Source organism: Ailuropoda melanoleuca, chromosome 5, assembly GCF_002007445.2.
Source record: "Ailuropoda melanoleuca isolate Jingjing chromosome 5, ASM200744v2, whole genome shotgun sequence".
Lineage (NCBI taxonomy): Eukaryota > Metazoa > Chordata > Mammalia > Carnivora > Ursidae > Ailuropoda > Ailuropoda melanoleuca.
The window spans coordinates 63,401,860-63,421,608 of record NC_048222.1 but is presented as its reverse complement, the minus strand read 5'-3'; the positions used below and the strand labels follow the sequence as shown (position 1 = coordinate 63,421,608).

Below are 19,749 nucleotides of genomic sequence, written 5' to 3'. Positions count from 1 at the left end.
AACGCTGCATCAAAAACTAATGATTATACAGAGGCTAACTGAACATAATTTTAAAAAGTGCCTGCAAAGGGGCATCAAGGTTACTTCTAAGGCAGAAAGAAATTTTCTAAAGTTAGCTTGTGGTAAATATTGACAAGTTTGAATATACTAAAAATCCCCGAACTATATAGCAATCTCCTTTCCTCAAATGATGGATTAGAGAACACAAGAAACCTACAAGGAATAGAGTAGGAGAAAGACATCAACAGTCACCTTGAGGACTTCCTGCTTTGGCAACGCCTACGCGTGTAGGAATTGTTCCTAATAGCAATCATTTTAACCCAAAACAGTTAAGTTCTTTACATAATACCTCCGCATCAGGACTTGTATAAAGTTACAGCTTAGAACCTAGTTTCATGCTGTGTCTCCCTCTGAGTGGCCCCTCTTGGCAACAGCATTTAGGTTTGTCTCGGAATACGTACCAGCCATTGGTTGGAAGCCATTAAAGAAATACTTTATTTTGTCTCTGTCATCATGGATAATACTACTCTTAGTTTGGTAGTACAAAATTACCATCTCTATTTAAAAAGTCTTGGGTTAAGCTCTGGAGAATTTTCATAGGCGAATTCTTCTGTGTGGGCTGGATCAGTAAACACTCCAATAAAATCTATTTCCAGGAAGAACGGACCATCTACTTTATCAGCCAGGGTGAATCCAATAGAAGAGATCTACATTTAAAATAGAGAAGCGGATCAAAATCTCATACACTGACACTGTTTCTGGAGTTTTCAAGTTCCATGAGGTGATTAATATAACTGGGTCTTTACACTCTCAGCCCTTAGCAGTATACCATAGTTCTCCTATGCTGTAGCAAATCATAAGAGGAAGTATAGGGCTGATTTGCTTTCTACTTTCTACTTCCTCTTCCCTCTCTTTAAAGTAGTGCCACTTAAGACTGGTGAGGACAGCGTGGATGTCTAATGGAGGCTCCTTGAAGCCCTCCTGAACTGGAATACTGTTCTCTTATTTTGGAGCTAAGATACAAATGTAGGTAGGCTGAAAAGATGACCACATGGAAAGTCCACCCAGGTGGGGGTTTGGCTCACAGAACAGGTCTAAATCAACCTCTGTGTAGAATAACGGGTGGCCTTGATAAGAATTTTCATCTTTCATTTGCCTATCTTCAAAAATGGACTGAAATCATCCTTACAGGAGTTCTGTTTCACTAAAGGTAACAATTCTGACTGAAAGTACAGGAAAATGTTACCTTGTCAAGCAAAAGCTGGTACTGGGCATCCCGGATTCTTCCTTGATTAGAGAAGAAAAATTTGGAGAAAGGAATCTGAAAAGAGAAACCATTTACTTCAGAGCTAAAATATAAGCAAATGAGGCCTATGTATGGAATTGCAATGATATTAACAGTTTAATTCTAACATTAATTCTAACATTATAAACCTAATATATGCAGTTATGACAAGTGGCTAGTCATCTGGATCATAGATATAATTTTTTTAATGAATAAGTACTAGAATAAAACAGAAAAAAACCTTTCTAAGCAAGAAATGCCAAAGGAAAAATGATAGAGCACAATTTAACTTTCTGACAGCAAAGACAAAGGATAAATTAGGAAAAAAATATTTGTAACATTTATGGACAAAAACTAGTATCCACAAAGCTTTCAACGGTAACTAAGATTTAACAACCAATGGAAACATGGGGAAGGGAAGGGGAGAAACGGGCACACTTGTATACTACTGGTCGGTGTGCAGACCGGTACGACTCAGAGTGGCCCGCAACTGGGAGGCAAGAGTCTACGATGGCCTGAAGATTTCCACCTTCTGTGTCTACACACCTTCTTCCAGGTATTCACCCTAACCTCTGCTGCTGAGAAGGGACTCTGCACAAGGAAGGTCCCAAAGCACCTGACCTTAATATAGGGAAGATTATCCTCTGCAGGCCCCACTTCATCACCTGAGCCCACGGGAGGACTGGCAAAAGAAGTTAAGAACATTTCCTTGGGTTGGGGGGTGGGGGGGGAGGATTCTCCATTGCTGTCTCTGAAGACAGAAGAGAAATGGCAAGGATGGCAAGCAGCTTCTAGGAGCTGAGAGCGGCACTTAGCTGACAACCAGTACAGAAACCAGGATGTTAGTCCTACAATCATAGGAATTGAATCTGGCCAATAACTACAATGACCTTGAAAGGAGGTTCTTCCTCAGAGCCTCCAGAAACGAATACAGCCCAGGTGACACCCTGATTTCAGCCTTCTAAGGCTCTGTGCGTTGAACCCAGCTACACCGACCCCAACTCATGACCTACTGAACTGTGAGCTAATAAACACGGGCCATTTGAAGCTGCTAAGTTTATGGTAATGTTTATGTAGAAAACTAATGGCAATATTTAGCAAATTTTGAAATGCCGTAACTTTGACCTACCAATCTCACTTTTAGGAATATATGTTGTTGTTTTAAGATTTTATTTATTTGACAGAGAGCAAGCACGCACAAGCAGGGGGAGCAGCAGGTAGAGAGAGAAGCAGGCGCCCCACAGAGCAGAGAGCCCGACATGGGGCTCAATCGCAGGACCCCAGGATCACGACCTGAGCCAAAGGCAGATGCCCAACCTACTGAGACACCCAGGTGCCCCATTTTTAGGAATCTATGTTATAAACTCTGACAAATACATGATGATGTAGCTTTTTCTAGCAACAAAAAAAAAAAAAAAAAAAGGAAAAGGAAAAATAGGGGAATGGCTAAATTATGGTGCATCCATACAACTGACATGATGCAGCTATTTTCTTAATGCAGACCTACACAGGATACAATGGGAAGACCTCTACAATATGTTACTAATGAAGAGGTTCTAGACAGAATCCACAGTATAAACACAAATTTTAAAAACACCTCAAAAAAAAAAAAAAAACAACCTAATAAACTTATAGCAATTGGGAACAACCCAGTAGCTATTAATAGAGAATCAACTATAGGATTTCCATATAACCGAAAATACCAAATAAAATAACAAAAAATGGATAATAACTCTATATAGTGATATGGAAGCTCTGCAGGATTTAAATTTTACTTTATTTTTTAGAGGGGTGGAAAGCAGAGGGACAGAAAGAATCCTATGCGAGCTCCGTGGCCAGCACAGAGCCTGATGCTGGACTCAATCTCACGATCCTGAGATCACCACCTGGGCCGAAATCAAGAGTCAGGTGCTTAACTAAGTGAGCCACCTAGGACCCCCTAGGATTGAAATTTTAAAAATAAGCACAGAAGATGCCCAAAGTATGCTATTTTTGAGTAAAAAAAAAAAAAAAAACTGGAGAAAATAAGAGTATGTACCCACATTTGCTTATATGTGTATGATGAAACTGCCAAGCTACACAAGAAACTACTGAAAGTGGCCACTTATAGAGAGTGGGCAGAAAAAGGGTGGACAGGGACACGAGTGGGAGTGAGACTTCTCACTGTACATCATTTTAAATTTTGATTTTAGAACCAAGAAATAAAAATGTTTAAAAAAATGTGCTGTTCAGATTATTTATCATCAAAAGCACTTGTTGACATAAAAACAAACTCAATTCAAAACTCGGATTCCTTGGGGCGCCTGGGTGGCGCAGTGGTTAAGCATCTGCCTTCGGCTCAGGGCATGATCCCGGTGTTCTGGAATGGAGCAGGCTCCCCCGCTGGGAGCCTGCTTCTTCCTCTCCCACTCCCCCTGCTTGTGTTCCCTCTCTCGCTGGCTGTCTCTGTCAAATAAATAAATAAAATCTTAAAAAAAAAAAGAAAGAAACTTGGATTCCAACCCGCCACTACACAAGATCACACTGCTCACACAGCAGGTTAAAATACAGTCATATCCGGGGCGCCTGGGCGGCTCCGTCAGTTAAGCGCTGGACCCTCAGTTTCCGCTGAGGTCCCGATCTCAGGGTGGTACGCCCCATGCAAGCCCGGGTCGGGCTCCCTGCTCAGCATGGAGTCTGTTTGAGATTCTCTCTCCCTCTACCCCTCCCGCTCATGCTCACTCACTCTAAAATAAATAAATCTAAATAAATAAATCATAAATCAATAAATACATACACATATACATACATACATACAGTCACATCCTATTTCACCCGCTCCCTTCATTCCTGTCAAACAAACCTGGATGGGACATGACCCCCCATCAGTTCTCATTTTGCATCCTAGTTTGGCACTTCATCTACCTCAGTATTCAAAACATTTTGGAAATGGAATCAAGGCTACCTGCTTGTCATGTGTCATGTGTCACATACCACACCATCCCCTCAAACTAATCTCTTCTATCTTTTTGACACTTAATTCTCTAAGACCACTGTCTACACCAAGGGAACTGGTTTTTTTTTTAACTGGATAAAAGAGCTACAAAGGAACATTAAATCTTGTATAAAATGAAAAGGCACAGTTGCTCTTTCTCTACAAGTGATAGTAAACTATATAATTTTCCCACCATTTTTCTGTTTTCTCTCTATAATCAGAGTAAATATTTTAGCATCTCACTTCTATTTACTACAGGAAAATTATTCATGAACAAGTGAACAGCAATTAGTAACATTTAATTAAAAACGTCTTGGGTGTCTGGGTGGCTCAGTCAGTTAAGCATCTGCCTTCAACTCAGGTCATGATCTCAGAGTCCTGGGATGGAGCCTGGCATTGGGCTCCCTGCTTGATTGGGAGTCTGCTTCTCCTTCTCCCTCTGCCCCTCCCCCCTGCTCATGCACGTGCACTCTCTCAAATTAATAAATCTTAAATAAAATAAATACCTCTTGTGACCACACTTAACGGTGGTGAGCACTGAGTAATGTCTATAAATGCTGAATCACTACGTTGTACACCCTACACTAATATAACATTGTACCTCAATAATACTTCAATTAAAGAAAAATCTCGGGACACCTGGGTGGCTCAGTCGGTTAAACGTCTGACTTAGGCTTGGGTCGTGATCCCAGGATCCTGGGATCAAGCCTTGCATCAGGCTCCCTGCTCAGTGTGGGGCCCGCTCCTCCTCCTCCCTCTGCCATTCCTCCTCCCCCGACTTGTGCTCTCTGGCTCTATCTCTCTCTATCAAATAAATAAAATCTTTAAAAAAAAAAAAAATCTCTTCCCCAAAATTTTCCCTCAATAATTTAAAGAGAGCTGTTGCAAACCACTATTCTTTCCAGATAAAGATTAGGACTATATGTATTTTCAGCGAAGAAAGTAATTGTTAACGATTAAATGGTAATACTACAGAATAATTTGGCAATGTCCAAAGGCCTTAAAATATATATATATCATTTATTCTAGAATTGTTATTTCTAAAAATATATCCTAAGAAAATAAGGATATTTACTTTAGAGTTTGGTAAAACAGTGAAAAATTCCAAAAACAATCAAAATGTACAGTAACAGAGGATGAACTAGTAAATTCTGGTATACTTATATAGTATAATATGCAGAAATTAAAAATGATGTAAAAATATTTCAGTAGAAAGTTATATCTAAAATTCACTGAACAACATATGCTATGAAACAGCACTAATACGATACCATTTTTGTTAAGAAATTTTTTTAAAAAGTATAAGCAAAAATCTAACACACAAGAAGTATTCTGCCTCTGGGTAGTGGTACTACATTTTTTTCCTTTTTGCTGTTTTCCAAATTTTCTATATGAAATCCTTGTTTTTAGCATGCAGTATATATATATTATTTGTATACAAGTGTTACATATAATAATTTTTTATGTATCTTTATTAGTGTACAAATATGTATCGAGTGCCTATTATATGCCAGGCACTGTTCCAGGTGCAGGGCAAGCAGCCATGAAAAATACAGACAAGGTCCTTGCTCTCGGAATTTATGTTCCAGGGCAGTAGGGTAGAAAGTGACAATAAACAAAGACACAAGTGAATGAACAAAGTAATTTTACCTAGTCATTAGCTGTATGAAAAAATTAGAGGGGCACCTCGGTGGCTCAGTTGATTAGGTGTCTGACTCTTGACTTCAGCCCAGGTCATGATCTCAGGGTCGTAGATCAAGACCTATGTCAGGCTCTGCGCTCAGCACGGAGACGGCTAGAGAGATTCTCTCTCTCTCTCTCTCTCTCTCTCTCTCTCTCTCTCTCTCCCCTTCCCACTCCTCTCTCAAATAAATAAAAATAAAATAAACACAAAAACAGGGTAGTGTTTACTCAAAGTGATTGGGTTAGAGGGTGCAACCCTACAGGGGTCAGGCATCTGAGGTGAATTTTGAGCTGAGAGGTAAATGACAGGAAAGAGGAAGCAGGTGAAGATATGGGGAAGGAGCACACCAGCAAATACAACACAAAGAACAAAGGCTCTGAGATGGAGGAGAGCTTGTTGGGTCTGACACACAGAAAAGGGGCCAGTATGGAGGAGGGAGCGAGGTGAGAGACTGAGGATAAAGTCAGGGGCTGGATACTGTAGGCCCAGTAGGCCATGTTAAGGAGTATGGGCTTTATTCTAATTGTAAGGGGAAGCCACTGGAGGGTTTTAAGCATGTGAGTGACGTAATCTGCACTACGCTTAGGTCACTCTGGCTGCTGTGTGGAGAGTGGATTTTAGGGGCAGGAGAACACAGGAATCAATAAGGAAGCTGCTGTATTAATCCGAGGCCTGGACGGAGTGACTGTGGGAGAGATGGCCGGAAATGGTCAGACTCCGGGTGTATTTCAGAAGTAGAGGTGACAGCATTTGCTAACAGGATGCATGTGGGATGAGGGAGAAAGGAATCCAGAATGACCCTTAGGTTTAACTCTAAGCAAAATGGGGACTTTTTGAGTTGATGGATTAAAAACCTTTCAGTAGACAGAAGAAAAGAGTGGGCAGTTGAAATTCATTCCCTGAATTTCTACTTATTTTTTTCCAGGTTAACACTTTTTAACTTCTCAAAGCTTCTTCTCACGAAGTATTATATTACCAAGAAATAAATTAAAATTTCATGATCATGAAATATGAAGTACTTATTGCGCTTAAGGGAGCCTTTCTACTAAGCTAGGAGTACTAGCTTAGTACATTTGCCTGGAAGAGGGGATATGGCAGAAACTTAAACGTCTACTTGGGCCCAGAGCAGAGAGGTACCCATGACTTAGCATGGACCTGGCCACATCTTTATCAAAAATATTTACTGGTTAGGAAACGTACATTTATATTAATGAAAGAAAAAAATCAATTCTATCAATCTCACTCGTAGGTCATCTTCCTTCTTTCCCTTTCCACACCTTCCAAGAGGGATTAATAAAGAAAACAAGCGAACCAAACATACTACAGTGTAACCATGATCAAGACTTCATTTTCATACACAATAAAGACTTGTGCTGTTACCTTGACCTCCTGCCAATAGGGCCCCCCACGGGTGAACATGAAGTAACTGTACATCTGATTCTTCCTCTGGATTATATCTGTGTCCTCTCGGATATTCACCATCCAAGGCCGACCATCACCACGCACACGGAGATACAGAGTGTTGAACTGGGACCAATCATAAGCCCTCTTTCTTTCAAAAGGGCCCTATAGTACAGAAAGGAAAATTAATTTCATCTCATTTTCCACTATTAACAAAATGTTAGTCATCATCTTTTGCAGCATCTAAAGGATCCACTAGGCACTTTCCTGCCTCTTTTGGCTTTCTACCACCGTAAGGAAGTGGATAAATCTGATGATTCTTATTTTAGTGCAAAATACTGACACAGGTTTCTATTTCTAAGGTAATGTTCAAGACATGATTGGCCCAGGACAGTGATGACGTGTAGTAGGCACTCACTTGTATCAGTGAATGGAAATGAATTACTCTATGTACCTTTTTCCCGGGGCCTATGGAGCAATGGATTCTGAGTGGGCGTGACAGCTGACTTCCTATAGATCAGAAAACTATGAAAGAGCTCAAGTTTAAAAACTGCTGTTTTATAACAATAGCTTCCATCCACTGAAAACTTACCCTAAGCACTGTGCAGGCATAATTTCATCCTCCCCACCCTGTGAGATAGGTACTATCGCTGGTGCCCCATCTTACAGATGAAGAAACTGAGACTCAACTAGGAAGTGGTAGATCCAGTGCCATTTAACTCCAAACTCTGTATTCTTAACTATCTATACTGTCTCTCTAAGGGAAAGTGGAATTTAGTGTTAATGAACAAAGGAGTTTATTTATACCAATCTCAAAGGTAACCTGATTTTAAGAATAGCAGTGCTCACATATGAACTATTATTTACTAGCCGTATAACTCTTAAAAAAAGGTTTTATTTTTCTATTTTAAAGAGAGTGGGATGCCTGGGTGGCTCAGTCGGTTAAGCAGGTCATGATCCCAGGCTCCTGGGTTCGAGTCCCAAGTTGGGGTCCTTGCTCATCGGGGATCCTGCTTCTCCCTCTCCCTCTGCCTGCCACTCCCCCTGCTTGTGCACACGCTCTGACAAATAAATAAAATCTTAAAAAAAAAAAAAAATAGTGTGCACACACCAAGCAGGAGAGTGGGGGCTGTGGAAGGAGAGCAGTGGGGGAGGGAGAAGGACAAGCAGAGCCCCACACGGGACCCAATCTCAGATCATGATCTGAGCTGAAACCAAGAGTCCATCACTCTACCAAATGAGCCACCCAGGTGCTCCAACTAGCTGTATAACCTTCAACAAGTCACTAAATCTCCCAAAGCCTCGGTTTCCTCATCTGTAAAATGAGGATGACTACACCTTAGAGGAGAGTTGTGAGGAATGAAAGGGATATGTGTGTGTGTGTGTGTGTGTGTGTGTGTGTGTGTGTAAATGTATATAAAGTAGCACAAGGACCGGCAGGGCACTTAATAAATTTTATCACCTATTTTTAATACCCCAAAATGTGCGTCTAGCTGTAGAATTATTTTCTACTGTGGAATGGCCAAATCCATTCTGTGGGTTTCAGGCACTGAAAAAAAAAAATAATAATAATCTTTGTAAGCATATGTCTTTCAAAGAACACATACCTTTCTCTATAATCATTAACTGGAGAGAGGGAGCCTAAGACCATTCCTAACATTTGCCTTTCTCCTTAGAGCACAATATTCAAGCAAATATCCAGGGGCTGCGGCCAAGGCCAGGCATGGGAGCCTGTCCAGCAAGCCCCAGAACAACACCTGGTCAGCAAATTTGCAAAAAGCCACAGGTTGATGGTGAGACAAAGGAGTCGACCTAAGTAACTGTGGAAAACAGTGCTCTGATTGGAAACTGTAAGGCTGAAGACGAAAGAAACTATATGTCAACACTGTATTCTGGTTGGTCAAGGTGTTTCTCACAGGGTTACGATTTAGAAGCTCTGAAACTGCTTTGTATGTATGCTGGGGTTGAACTGTAGGTAAATTGACAGTAAGTGATAGGAGACAGATTTCTCAATATTATAGAGGGAAATTACAGATAAGCAAGAGGGAGAAGCCCAGAATGAACCACACGGTACTGGATTAGAGTCAGAGCACAGTATGAACTCATGTTTAGTTTACTACAGATATAGAAATAATTACAGACGTGCTTCCTCAGGGTTGGTACACATCCCTGTATTTCCTGCTGTGTCCACTGAGAGCTCTTGGAAGTAATGTCAACCCAGTAGCAACATGCATACCCAGGACCCAGATCTCCTAAAAAAGGAAACAGGGCTCCTTCGAGAAATGGCTAATTCCAGGGTTGGGACAGAGAAAATATAAGATGTGCTTAGAGTATCCTGTACTGCAAGAAACTGCTAAAAAACAAAAAAATGGAGGCATGTCAAAGGGACAAAACCCAACTTGAAAGAGCTGCCAATGGCCAAAGGTAGAACAATTTGAGCATTAAATAACAGTACTGGATTATAACCGGAAGTGTGAGTCCATACAAAATGACTGCCTAGGGGCGCCTGGGTGGCACAGCGGTTGAGCATCTGCCTTCAGCTCAGGGCGTGATCCTGGCATTGTGGGATCGAGCTCCACATCAGGCTCTTCCGCTATGAGCCTGCTTCTTCCTCTCCCACTCCCCCTGCTTGTGTTCCCTCTCTGGCTGGCTGTCTCTATCTCTGTCGAATGAATAAATAAAATCTTTAAAAAAAAAAAAAAATGACTGCCTGACTAAATAAATGTGGGAGAACAAATCTTACTCTCTGAAGAATTCCAAATAATTTATGTAAATACCATCCCTTTCAGGAGAAACAACCTAATCCCATGCCCTACCCCATGCCTTGAATGTAGGATGTACTTATTGACTTTCTTCCAAAGAACAGACTATGGGAAGAAGAAGAAAAAAAGTAACTTAACAATGGAGTACCCTGGCAAACACCATCTTGGCCAGGTGATCACAGTGAACACATCAGTGTTGAGTCATGTTGCTAGCATGTGCCCTTGATATGAGTGATGAGAAGGGTATTTCAACTCTGTGGTATTCTTCCTAAAAATCCAGAAACCCAGTCTTACCAGGAGAAAAAAAAAAATCAGAAAATCCCAAATTGAGGGTCATTCCACAAAATACTTGACCGGTATTTCTCAAATCCTCATGAAAAATAAGGAAAGACTAGAAAACTACCACAGACCAGAGGAGACTAAGGAGCCTAAGGAGATATGACAACTGGATGTAATGTGGTGTCCCAGATGGGATCTTGGAACAAAAAAAGGACAAGTGGAAAAACGTGAAATCCAAATAGTGTCTGGAATTAGTTAATAGTAATGTATCAATGTTGGTTTCTTAGTTGTAATAAACGTACTACAGCAATGTAAGATGGCAACAGTTGGAGAAGATAGGTGAGGGGCATATGGAACTTTCTGTACTACCCTTGATCTTAACCAAAAGGCCAAGAAGGGAATGGAACTTTCTGCACTACCTGTACAATTCTTCTGTAAAACTAAAACTATTCTAAAATAAAAAGTTAAAAAAAAAAAAAAAAGCCACAGGCTGACCCTACATCTACTCTAAGGAACCCCTGGCCATCACAGGGTCTGTGGTCTATTAGAGAAGATGCAAATCTCCCCAAATCAGCATTCAAATGTCTGACTTCTCAGGGCTCCTCAAACATAAGAATGGCTCCACCCTGGCCCAAAGTGATGCCCAGAAACAAGTACTCCCTCCTCAGGAACCACCTCCCCCTTACGCTTCTGCTTTATACCTGTGCCCGGGAGTTACTTAACCCCATATACAGATGACCCACCAGGTGTGTTCATTTATAGAAACAAAAGCCATATGCTACAGTTCATGCTAAAGTGAAATTCACCCAAGTTCACTAGAAAACTGAGGCTCTGGGGCTTCACTTACCCTTGGGATCCTGGATATCATTGCACAGTACCCACTGCAGCCACTTTCCCCATCCTTAGGCGCCTCAGAACTCAGAGTTCCATACAGCAGTGCACTCTGATTATTCTTACCCATTTTCAGGAACACTTCACTTCTGCCGCCAATAGTCTTATCAGAAGTCACTACCCACTTATCCAAATCTTCTTTTCCACGGAACTGCCAGACAACCTTGGCCTGTTCCAACAAGACCTCATGCAGAGGGCGGCCTTCAGGGCCTATCCAATGATTCACAATATCATCCTTCAAACGCCTAAAATGGTCCTTTATTTCATCTTTAATTGCTTTATCAAAACTAACTTCAGGCTTCTCCTCAGGAGAGGTTATATCCAAAGCAACTTCTCTCTGGTGATGTCCTTGCAAATCCCCTTCAGAATTCCTCTGACAGGAGGTTTTGCCAGGAGCAGCCTCGGGTTTCTGAAGACTACTAGAACAATAATATGCAAAGCGAGTACCCAAAAATGGACATGAGGCACTTGGCTTGGGGCAATGTCTGAAAATGTAAGCGCCATTCAGTAATCTGTGAACCAAAGCCATGGTAAGATAAAGTCCAAATGTAAATTTCTCCCTGGTCTATGAGGGAAAGAAGCTTCAGCAAATAGCCCAATTCCACCTAGAACAGAAAAGACATTGAACAGTTACCAGGGTAGCAATGAATGCATCACAATTTCAAATGCGACACAAATCATGTATTTTGATTTGAACTTATTTTCTAATCCTGTAAATATTTACCCAGCGCCTTACTATGGGAAGAATATTGTTTGCACTGTATGTAAAGCATCCCACTGCCTTGTGAAAAAATGCCAAAAGGTAAAGAAACATAGGCCCCCTTCATGCAGTTAATTACTGATCCCAAAATAATTCAATTACACGCTTCAAAATGTTGTGTCAATCCTTTTTTTTTTTTTTTTTTTTTTTTTTTTTTTTTTTTGGTCAGAGCAAGCACACAAGTGGGGGAGCGGCAGGCAGAGGGAGAAGCAGGCTCCCCACTGGGCAAGAAGCCCTATGTGGGACTCAATCCCAGAACCATGGGATCATGACCTGAGCCAAAGGCAGATGCTTAACCAACTGAGCCACCCAGGTGCCCCAGGTCGTGTCAATCTTAAAGCAAATTTTTATGCTGGATTTTTAAAGAAATCATTGATTCCTAAAATAGAATATTCAACTATTTCACTCTGGACCTAGGCTAACTGACAACATTTTAGCACTTCATGTACAAAAAGAGGGACTACAGTGTGCACTATATGTCGAGTAAGAAACATCCCCACTTATTAGGTTGTAAGTATTGTGAATATTGGCAGTTTTGGACTGCTAACCCTAATCAACTTCTTTATCCTCAGGTAAAGCTGTTGATCTTTTGAAGTCTCCACTTCCTCAGGGGTAAGGCTGTGTTAACATGTCCTCTACCTACCTTAGGGGATTCTTCTGAAGATCAGATGGAATAACGGGTATAAGAGTGTTCTCTGATTCAGTAAGTCTGATAAAATCCCCAAGATTCTTCATGTCTAACAAGCTCATAGTCTAAGGTCCACACTTTGAGTAGCAAGGCTTGAACTATCAGTCACTATCTGAGCTCCTCAAATCTAGAACCTAAACAATAACACTAATACCATCACATTTAAATGCCATTCTTTTTTTTTTTTTAAAGATTTTATTTATTTATTTGACAGAGATAGAGACAGCCAGCGAGAGAGGGAACACAAGCAGGGGGAGTGGGAGAGGAAGAAGCAGGCTCATAGCAGAGGAGCCTGATGTGGGGCTCGATCCCATAACGCCGGGATCACGCCCTGAGCTGAAGGCAGACGCTTAACCGCTGTGCCACCCAGGCGCCCCTTAAATGCCATTCTTAATAGTCTCAAACCACCTGACATATATTATCTCACTGAATGCACTGACACTAGGAAACAGACACCAACAGGTGAAGTGATTTGCCTAAGCTCACAATGCTAATCAGTATGGAAGCTCGAACCAGAACCCTAGCCTTAAGTCCCTCTATTACATGTTACTGCCTCTACATGGAAAACATTAGCAACAGGGGCTCCTGCGTGGCTCAGTCGGCTAAGCGTCTGCCTTCAGCTCAGGTCATGATCTCAGGGTTCCTGCTCAGCGGGGAGCCTGCTTCTGCTTCTCCCTCTCCCTCTCCCCCTACCCGTGTGTGTGCACACAAACACGTGCATGCGAGCTCTCTAATAAAAAATAATAAAAACAACAAAACATCAGCAATATAAGTTCTGGTAAAATAACAACTTTGGCTAAATAGTCCTCTCTCCTACTTACTCCAGCTACCCCTAAAAGGAATAAAAAGAGCAATGCCAAGTTCTCTTTCTTCCTCCTGTCTTGGTCCAAAGACCAGGAGAGAGGAAAAACAAAAATTCATCTCCCCAACCTCACCTCAGTCACATCCCCACTCTCTACTCCAATAACCACAAACACTTGCAGTCCAACAACTGCCAATCAGGAGTCCCTCTCTGGGCATCGGACCTTGGCAGTGCTGCTCCCAGGCCAGGAGTGCCCTCCGTGGATTTTGCCTAGCTAACTTAACCTTTGGAACTCATTAGATATCCCTTACCTTCTGTATTTCTAACAAGCTCCCAGGTGATGCCCTTGTCGTTGGCCCATTGGACACTCTTTTAAGTAGCAAAGTCCTAACTCACCTCCCTGACTCTGACCTTTCCCAAACCATCCTTTCTTGGCAACAAAACGGATCTGTCTAAATATGACTGCACTCCCCTTATAATAAATCAGCAATCCCCACCCCCAGAAATTCAAACTCCTAAAACAGTACACAAGGCCCAACTCCCTGACCTAACTTCTACTCACATCCGTGGCCAATAACCTCAGCTCTATTAAGACCAACTGTAGGGGCACATGGGTGGCTCAGTCAGTTAAGCAGCTGCCTTTGGTTCAGGTCATAATCCCAGGGTCCTGGGATCCAGCCCTGCATAGGGTTCCATGCTCAGTGGGGAGTCCGCTTCTCCCTCCGCCCTCTGCTTCTCTCTCAAATAAATAAAATCTAAAAAATAAATAAAATAAAAAAATAGAAGGGAACCAGGAAAATTAAAAACAGTTGATCTGAGGTCCTGGAATCATAGGTAATATTTCAATTTCCCTTGCCGATTGTGCTTAAATAATTTTACCTCTACATATGAAGGAACTGGGGAAACGAATGATAATCCCGTAATATGGGATTTGTACAATCGAAAATGATTTTCGTGAACCCCACCCACAGGCTACACTACTAAGTGGCAAATAAGGAGGAATCAAAACTGCATATATACTAATATTACAAACATAAAAGTGTACCAAAAAAAAGATCTGAAGCAGAAAAAAAAAAGGCTTAAAGTCGTGTGCAGAATGATGGGATTATGAATAATATTCATCATATTTTCCAAGCACTCAGTAGGGCAGTTATTTCTCCAATATAACTTTAATTATAAATTTTTGTTTCGTATTTTTGCCAATAAAGTAAAACCCATCAACTAGATGACCCCGGGCTGCAGTTGGTCAATTTTGACCGCAGCGTGACCCACGGAGCTAAGAGAGAGCAGTCTTCGTCAAGACTGTATATCCAGGGCCGACCACGCGCCCGAAACCGTTGCAAGTATAGTCCATTGACTCCTCACAACAAGCCTGAGAGGTACTGTTGTTATTCCGATTACAGAGACGAGGAAAAGAAGGTTCCAAGAATAAACTACTGGAGGTCACACAGCTGCTAAGAAGGAAAACGAAACTCTAGAGCCCCAGTGTTTAACTGCCGATCTGATTCGAGGGAGGGCTCCAGACCATGTCGCAGCGAGGAGGCCCCCTCAACCCTCACCTGCTAGGGCCGCGTCGCCCCCACTGCCCGCCGGCGCCCGAGAGCGGCTTCCACTCGGGTCCCCGCTTTTCCTGACCGGATACTCCGCTTTCCTCGTGTGGGTCCATCCGCTTTTCCGGTCCGGCGCCCAACCAGGCCTTACGGCACTAGAGTTCCGGCCGAGGTACAGGCGGGAGAAGAGTAATTAGGCTCCCGGAGTCCCGCGAATTGAGGCTTTTGGTCGACGACTAGCCTTCCAGAGGGCTCGGCTTCCACCCCTCCTGATCGTTTCTGCGCTGTGAGAAAGTCGGGAAGAATTTAGAGATTTTTCTCCTTCCCTTTCTGCAACCCTCCCTCAGGCTGCAAACTCCACCTCGCATCTTTCAAATAGGACCCAAATATTACGAACGTCCTTTCGCCCCCGGGCGCCAGGGTCCCCCGATGCCGCCCCTCCCCGCAACCGCCAAAGAGCTGTCCATGGTCTCAGAGGACCCGATCCCCTGGAATCGTCCCCTCGGAATCTTAGGAGACCCACCAAGCCCCTGGACCGCAAACTGTCCTTCCGGGCCTCCCCGAGAGCCCCCCAGACGGGCCGCCCACTCCGCAGCACTTCATTGTGTCTTGGGCACACCTAGGCTTGGGCACTTTCAACATTGTATGTTAAGTATTCTTTCGCTTCTCGCTTCCTCTGCCACACTGTGAGCTTCTTGAGTCCAGAACTGTGCTGTTCCTCCTGTCCCCAGCAATTAGCATTGTACTAGGAGGAATTAAGCTCTCAGCAAGTATCTGAATGAATTTGTAACCCCTGGCAGTTAACTCCGTTCTTCTCCAAGGTTAAGACCTCGCCAAACACAATTGGCTTTTCCAAGTTTCCTCCACCACCTCTTCTTCCTTGAAATTCTGCTTTTGACTTTTCTAGACTCTACACTTGCCTAGTTCTCTTACCTTCTGGAACCTTCCCCCAGCTGCCTCCTCCACTGACTCTCTTCCCACAACCTTAAATGCGGGTTGTCTCCATAGCCCAGACTGTGCCTTCCTCTTTACTAGTTTTGGATATGAGTTATGTACAATTTGATCTCCTCCGGTAAATCCCAGCATACATCTCCAACCTCCAACCGTTCCAGCTGAGGGATACAACACGGGCATCTCAAATTCAGTGTCTGAATCTAAATGTATCATATTTACCCTTACTCCTCTTATGTTCCCTGTTTCGGTAAATGCCCACATCCTTCTAAGCTGGAAATCCTTGCTTTAAAACCTCTTCTCACCTACCCTAAATCCTACTGAGTTCTCTTTGCTGTCTTTGAGCTTTCACTCCTTCCCTCTAAGCCCAGATACACCCCATAGCTATTGCCCTTATACAAACTGACATTCAATCTACTGATTACCCTACACTGAACACAAGAGTTTGTATTTTTTCTACTTTAAAATGTGGCACCCAGAGCTGAACTCCAAATTCCTTGGGCCTCCAGACGTTCCACTGCATAAATTCTAAGCCCTCCATAATCTCCTGCTGCATCTATGCTACTCATACTTATCCACGATTTCTCATCCCAGCCGGTATCTGCCTAAACCACACCCATTCCTCCTCATAATCAGTTAACATTGTGTCTGCTCAGCATTTCTCCCTCTTCTGCTCCCAAACGGTTGGTCTCAAGGGTTTATGACCCCCTCCTCCTCCCACTTTAGTTGATTGGCCCAGTGGTCAGGTGGATCAGGTGATTCCCAGGTTTTTCTGAAGTAAAATTGGAAAATAGTCCTTTTAACCCTGATGGCTCCTGTGGAGCTCGTGAGCTGACTGGTAACACCGTGAAGAAAAATGGTTTGCAGCAAGAGAAAATAACATCAAGGTACAGAGAGAAACAGTAATGGGAAGATAAAAGAAGACCCATTCAGCATTTATATTGCCAGTTCCAGTTGCTCCTGAGGCCCAGCTTCATCAGTTACCTTCCCATGGCTTGGCCATTTCGTCTTCCCCTGATTTCTAAGCACCAATAAATTCTTTTTACCTAAATTAATCTGGGTTGGGTTTCTACCACTTGCAACCAAGAGGTCTTAATTGATACATTGACTCCACCTATTCTGAACACAACTTAAGTCCCAACTTTTCCTTAAAAACTTTCCCTAATGGGTTCATCTCATAATGATTGCTCTCCTTCTGACACCTTATAATATTTATGCTTTATATTGTGACGCTGGCACTATTATGGTCAAGTGAAAACTAGATTATAAACATGACTAACCTGCTCATTCATTGCTTTATGTGTACAAGCCTTTTCTCTTGAACAGGAGGGTAAAAACCTTGAAAGTAGTGATTTTGTCAGATACTTTAAAATATATATTTTCTACAGTAATCTGCACAATTTTAGACACAGAGCGGGTACTGCCTCAAGAGGCCAAACAAAAGACAAATTTCATGAAAACCTTCAGGAAGGGCTGTGGTGACCTAGGTCAGCAAAGAATCTTTCAATATTATTCGACAACAGTTGTGTCTCTCAGTGGAGTCCTATCAAGTTTAAGGATGATGAGGGTATGATCCAGGCAAAGGAACTGAAGTATTTCAGAAAGGAAAATTACCTCATGGGAGTTTGGGATCATGGTGATGTCACTACAGACCCACGGTTCGCTCTCTGCTTTGCTAATCCAGGAACTTAATATTGTCTGTTTACACAGAGGATTACTTCATGCCAAGCAACTTCACAAGAGGAGAAATAACAAGACAGAATTTCCATTTATTCATCTACAGCAAAGAATGGGCCCAATTTGAGAGCTGAGGCCATCTACAGCCAGGACTGTCTCTCCTCCTGGGGAAACCAGACTACTAGGTGAGAAGGGTCACGTAATTAGAAAGAACTGAGAGTGTTTATGCATATTTTCCATGAAACAAAATAAATTTTCTATTCTTCTTTTGGGGTTATTCCTACCTGCAGCATGAAGACCAAGCATTTTCTGGTGCCACTTTAATAAACTTCTGAACACAGACATGTTCTTTTTCTTTTCTTCTTTTTAAAGTATTTATTTACTTGAGAGAGAGAGTGAGCGAGCACGAGCAGGGGGGAGGGGCAGGGAGAGGGGAGAAGCAGACTCCCGAGGCGGAGCTCGATCCCAGGACCCCAGGATCTGGACCTGAGCCAAAGGCAGACACTTAACTGACTGAGCGACCCAGGAACCCCAGGCATGTTCTTTTTCCATGGTTTTTGTCTTAGTTGACTCCCATGTAGGTAACCCCAATCCATCCTCCACCAACATGTGAGCAGGACAGTCGTGTCACACTGAGGCGATTTTACTCTCCTTTACAGTCACGGTCACAAGCCGGGAGGCTCTATCACAGTCCCTTCCTGACTTGGATTTGAGAAAGGCCTGCTCCAGCTAGCATACCATCATAAATGACCTCAACCTGGACTGCTTCTAGCTAAACCTCACTTGTCAGGGTGCCAGAATTGGACACACTTAATAGCTTCAGTTCTGATTGGCATTTCCAGGCTTGATCCTTGTATTCAGGCGTTGAGCCATGAAGGGAAAACTGCTCATTGTTTCCTGACCATTTTATTGCAATAGAATATTTAGCTGGACAGATGAATAAAGTTTACATTTCCCCACCTATTTTGCAGCTACCAATGGGAGTGGAACTGTCTTGGGATAGCTGCAAGGAGCTTTCCTTAAAAGACAGCTGGCATGTGTCTTCTCCCTCCTTCCCTTTTGCTTTCATATTAACGCGTAGAACTTGGAAATGACAGAACTCCATATTGGACCATGAGGATGAGGGCAGCCTCCCACAGAAGGAGTAAAAAGCAGGAAGGAGCCTGGGAGCTCGAGGACTTTGTGGATGAGAGCCAACAAAACAGCCCTGGATTGCCTACATCTGAACTTTAACATGAAAAATAAACTTTTTCCCTATTTAAGCCACTGCTAATTCAGGTTTATTACTCATAGGTGACTCTAATCCTAAATAACATATTCCAGTTTGGGCAGTAAGTGTGCAGCTTAGCCAACTTTGGGTCAAGTTTCTCTTTTAATAAAAATGGCACATCCAGGTAGATCAATGAGAAATGCAGGCAAATAGGCAGAGACCTCCTAAATCCATAGAACTTTCTATGATGATGGAAATATTCTTTTTTATAAATATTTTTGTTACTTATTTGAGAGAGAGTGAGTGAGTGAGAGAGAGAGAGCACAAGCAGGGGGAGGGGAGGAGGGAGAGGGAGAAGGAGACTCCCAGCTGAGCAAGGAGCCCGACATGGGGACATGGGGCTCGACCTGGGGCTCCGGATCATGACCTGAGCCGAAGGCAGATGCTTAACTAACTGAGCCACCCAGGTGCCCCTAAAGATTTTATTTTTAAGTAATCTCTACACCCAATGTGGGGCTCAAAATCACAACCCTGAGATCAAGAGTCGCGTGCTCTACCGACTGAGCCAGCCAGGCACCCCTGAAATGTTCTGTATCAGTGCTGTCTGATATGGTAGCCACTAGCCACATGTAGCTACGAACACTTGAAATGTGACTAGTATAAATGAGGCATTGAATTTTTAATTTTTAAGATTTTAAATAATGTAGAGGCACCTGGGTGGCTCAGTCAGTTAAGCGTCTGCCTTCAGCTCAGGTCATGAACCCAGCATCCTGGGACTGAGCCCTGCATCGGGCTCCCTGATCAGCAGGGAGCCTGCTTCTCCCTCTGCCTGCTG

The 19,749-nt window shown here is 42.8% G+C and overlaps 1 protein-coding gene across 1 annotated transcript; it reads right to left on the bottom strand.

Moving 5' to 3' along the window:
• Nucleotides 1–32: 32 nt before the first annotated feature.
• On the bottom strand, nt 33–15,334 carry NDUFAF1 (NADH:ubiquinone oxidoreductase complex assembly factor 1). The gene is made up of 5 exons (XM_002913208.4): nt 15,086–15,334; nt 11,233–11,881; nt 7,324–7,509; nt 1,247–1,321; nt 33–707 (listed from the first exon to the last, which is right to left on the bottom strand). Exons 2-5 carry the CDS (start codon nt 11,803–11,805, stop codon nt 558–560), a joined length of 984 nt encoding a protein of 327 aa, XP_002913254.1. The 5' UTR covers nt 11,806–11,881; nt 15,086–15,334; the 3' UTR covers nt 33–557.
• Nucleotides 15,335–19,749: the final 4,415 nt, after the last annotated feature.

What these genes read in the sequence shown, in the direction of transcription:
- NDUFAF1 (XM_002913208.4), bottom strand. Translation starts at nt 11,805, where the DNA reads ATGGCTTTGGTTCACAGATTACTGAATGGCGCTTACATTTTCAGACAT. An exon ending in TGATATCCAGGATCCCAAGG is followed by an intron (nt 7,510 to 11,232) that starts GTAAGTGAAGCC and finishes TCTGTACTATAG; the next exon opens with GGCCCTTTTGAAAGAAAGAG. An exon ending in ACCAGCTTTTGCTTGACAAG is followed by an intron (nt 708 to 1,246) that starts GTAACATTTTCC and finishes TTTTAAATGTAG; the next exon opens with ATCTCTTCTATTGGATTCAC.